Here is a 4,007-nt window from a genome sequence, read left to right as displayed (position 1 = left end):
CAGGAGCCCCATCTCAGCATTTAAAAGAAAATTATTTTGGAGCACGTGAGTGGTTCCGTTGGTTAAGCATCTTATTTTGACTCAGGTCATGATTCCACAGCTTGTGAGCTCAAGACCCGCACTGGGCTTTGTGCTGACAGCTCAGAGACTGCTTCGGGTTCTATTTCAGTTTCTCTCTCTGTCCCTCCCCACTACTTGTGCATTCTCTCTCTCTCTCTCTCTCTCTCTCTCTCTCTCTCTCTCTCCCTCCCTCTCTCTCTCTCCATAAATAAATAAATAAAGCATTAAAAATAAAAAACAATATATAAAATTTTATTTGAGTGAGAGAGAGCAGGGCGGGGGGGAGGGGCAAGAATCCCAAGCAGGCTCCACGCTGTCAGTGCTGAGCCTGATGCGGGGCTCAAACTCATGACCTGTGGGTCATGACCTGAGCCAAAACCAAGAGTCAGATGATTAACCGAATCAGCCACCCAGGCTCCACCCAGAAATATTTCTTAGCTTTTCTAGTCACATCAGGCCCTTTTCGTTTATAAAGATGCTTAGCTGTATGTTTCCTCGGATTAATTGTGTGCTTCCTTCGAAAATAATGTTTGACACCAAACTTTTCTCATCGCGCTTTTCATCTCTGTATTTCTCAGGGTGTAGATTAAGGGATTGAACATAGGAGCGATGATGGTGTAAAACAGAGAGAATATTTTGTCCTGGGGGAACGTGGTCGGAGGTCGAAGGTAGGCAAAGATTGAAGGCCCAAAAAATAAGATGACCACAGTGATATGAGACCCACAGGTGGAGAGGGCTTTGTGTCTTCCCTCGGCCGAACGATGTCTTAGACTAAACAATATAATGACATAAGAAACAAATAAGACAATGAAGGTCACTAAAGCGACCAGACCTGAATTGGCAACCACAAGGACACCAGTGATGTAGGTATCAGTACAGGCAACTTTCAACAAAGGCAAGATGTCACAAAAATAGTGATCAATCTCATTCGGTCCACAAAATGGCAACTGGATGGTCATCGATAATTGAGGAAGAGAATGTAGAGCCCCACCAGCCCAAGCAGCCAAGACTAGAAGATTGCATCTTGTCCTGTTCATGATAAGCAGGTAGTGGAGAGGTTTACAGATAGCCACGTAGCGATCAAAGGCCATGACTGTGAGGACAAAGACCTCAGTACTTCCAAAGAAGTGCATAGCAAAGACCTGGAACATGCAATTACCGTAGGAGATCGTTTTTGTCCCCCCTCGTAGGTCAGCAATGAATTTGGGTGTAACACTAGAGGTATAGCAGATGTCCATACAGGATAAGTGGCTGAGGAAATAGTACATGGGTTGGTGGAAAAGAGGGCTGCATCGAATGGAGATGAGGATCAGCAGGTTTCCTGCCAACAGGGCAACATAACAGAATAAGAAGAGCACAAAGCAAAATATTTGTACGTTCTGGTCATACGAAAGTCCTAGAAGAACGAATTCTGAGGTGTTTCTCTGGCTCTCCATATACTTGAGTTTGCTGTATGTGACACTGAAATGAATTAGGTATCTGAAGGAAAGAAAACATAAATTTGTTGGACACAGTATGAACACAATGATATAAAATTTACTAAGTAGCTTGACATGAATATAATATTAATATTAATTATTCTCAATTTATTAAATTAAGCCGTCTTATCATTTTCATTAAGTCTTTTAGTCTATAAAAGTATTGCAGAATAATTCTATAATGGGGATAATGGGAATAATGATGTATTTTTCTCAATCTTACTGGTAATGATTTTTAAATATTTAAATATTTTAAAAATTAAAAACTATTTATCGTTGTTAATTACATTATTATGTAGCAAAGAAGAGTTTTAAAAATGAGCTTAAGTCAAAAAATGCTTTGTTGCATGTATTTTAAATGTGTGTGCTTATAACTGAGGTCCACTTTCCTATTTTTATCATTTTTTGGTCAAATTCCCTGACTTATCTGGCACTGAATCCTCAGGAAATGCCAATATACCAGACCGAATTGCTAAACTTAATTTGTCTAAAGCACACTCTTTTTTTGCTATGTGACCAAACATTGCCAATGGGTCATACTAAACCAATGGAATTGCTGTTATTTTAGAAAGCAAAGAACAGTGAAAAAGTATACAAGAAAACAAGAATGTCAACTAATGGCTGAAAATTGTGGAAAATATTTAGCAATTTCATTCCTTTTTCTATTTACATTTCATGTGTTAAAGACAATTTTAAAGATACAAATACTGTTTGTGATAACAAACATTAAAGATCGGATAAAAATCATTAAATTGCCCAATTATGGGGGTGCCTGGGTGGCTCAGTTGAGTGTCCTTTGGACTCATGTCATGACCCTAGGGTTGTGGGATTGAGCCTTGCATCAGGCTCTGTGCTGAGTGTGGAGCCTGCTAAGGTTCTCTCTTTCTCCCTCTGCCTCTCTCCCTTGTTCTCTCTCTCTCTCTCTCTCTCTGTCTCTCTCTCAGGAAATAAATAAATAAATAAAATAAGTTGCCCAAGTACATTTGAATGGTGCACACGTCATGGCTCTTGTATTTGAATCTTTTGTATCTGATACATAATTTTAAGACATTATTTAATCAGTACAAAATTAGTCAAGAACTGAGAGAGAATGGCCTTCCAGGAGTTTTCTTCCTCATTGATGAGGAATTCTCTGTCCCCAGTGGGTTTGGACAGCTAGTGCACCTTCTACATTTCTCCAGACCTGATATGACAGTCATATCTGAGCCATCAAGTGTCTATTTAAAACAAAACAAAACAAGAGAATGCTTTTGTAGCAAAGTTACACAGAAACCATCAACTCTAGGGATTCTCAAAATCAGTATCTATGCATTTTATAGTTTTGGAGACTATTATACATACACATACATATATACACAAATATGTGCAGTATATCTCTACAGATATAGCTTTAGATACAGATGATATAGATATATATTCTTTTTAAGAAAGAGACATTTAGGAAATGGTCCTTACTGTAAGACAGCAATTCTGTTTTAAATTGTTATTCAAAACTCTAACTTCACAAAAGAGTAATTTTTAGTTTTTTCTTACTTTTTTTGAAAATAATTATCAGTTACAGAGTATTCAGCAGTTCACCTTTCCTAAAGAGCATTGACAAGTTTCAGGAAGGTAGAGTTCATTGACCTATATCTACTCATGGCAACTGATGTTGATTCTTTGATACTGAAGTGGAAACAATGTGAATTTTTCAGATACATTTATTTACCTGAAATGATTTGATTTAAAAATAATTATTATACAACAAGACTGCAAACAGTTTAAAGGCAGAATTCACCTGACCAATCCAAATCTCTGAATTTATATAGAAAAGACTCAGATCAAGAGAATCTAGGGGCGCCTGGGTGGCGCAGTCGGTTAAGCGCCCGACTTCAGCTCAGGTCACGATCTCGCGGTCCGTGAGTTCGAGCCCCGCGTCAGGCTCTGGGCTGATGGCTCAGAGCCTGGAGCCTGTTTCCGATTCTGTGTCTCCCTCTCTCTCTGCCCCTCCCCCATTCATGCTCTGCCTCTCTCTGTCCCAAAAATAAATAAACGTTGAAAAAAAAATTAAAAAAAAAAAAAAGAGAATCTAAGCATTTCTCAGGATGTGAAAGTAATACACTGGAGATGTGGGCAGACAGAAATCCTGATTCTCCCTCAATCTGGGGTTAATTTCATGGGGACAACTGAGAGGGACGTGATGGATGTCATAAAGGGCAGCAGTGAAAAGACCATTTTGAATCTTTATCTGAGTAGAAAAGAATATGCACGATGGGTTAACAGACAGCCAGTCTGTCTTTCTGAGTATTTATGTAAATAAAGATATGTGGACTATTTAATATACATGTTTTTGGAATTCTCTCATTTTTAATCATTTTGAAACAATTTCCATTCAGTTTTACCAACATGTAAATTGCTTAAATCAGGATTCTTCTTTGTTTCTAAATCATCATTGGCATTTAATCCACAATAGTTCTTAATATGTATCTC

The 4,007-nt window shown here is 38.2% G+C and overlaps 1 protein-coding gene across 1 annotated transcript; it reads right to left on the bottom strand.

Moving 5' to 3' along the window:
* Nucleotides 1-560: 560 nt before the first annotated feature.
* On the bottom strand, nt 561-1,496 carry LOC125177071 (olfactory receptor 4P4-like). Its single transcript, XM_047879100.1, has one exon. The coding sequence runs from the start codon at nt 1,494-1,496 to the stop codon at nt 561-563; it is 936 nt and encodes a 311-aa protein (XP_047735056.1).
* Nucleotides 1,497-4,007: the final 2,511 nt, after the last annotated feature.

Source organism: Prionailurus viverrinus, chromosome D1 (genome assembly GCF_022837055.1).
Source record: "Prionailurus viverrinus isolate Anna chromosome D1, UM_Priviv_1.0, whole genome shotgun sequence".
Taxonomy (NCBI): Eukaryota; Metazoa; Chordata; class Mammalia; order Carnivora; family Felidae; genus Prionailurus; species Prionailurus viverrinus.
This window is presented reverse-complemented; position numbering and strand designations above follow the sequence as displayed.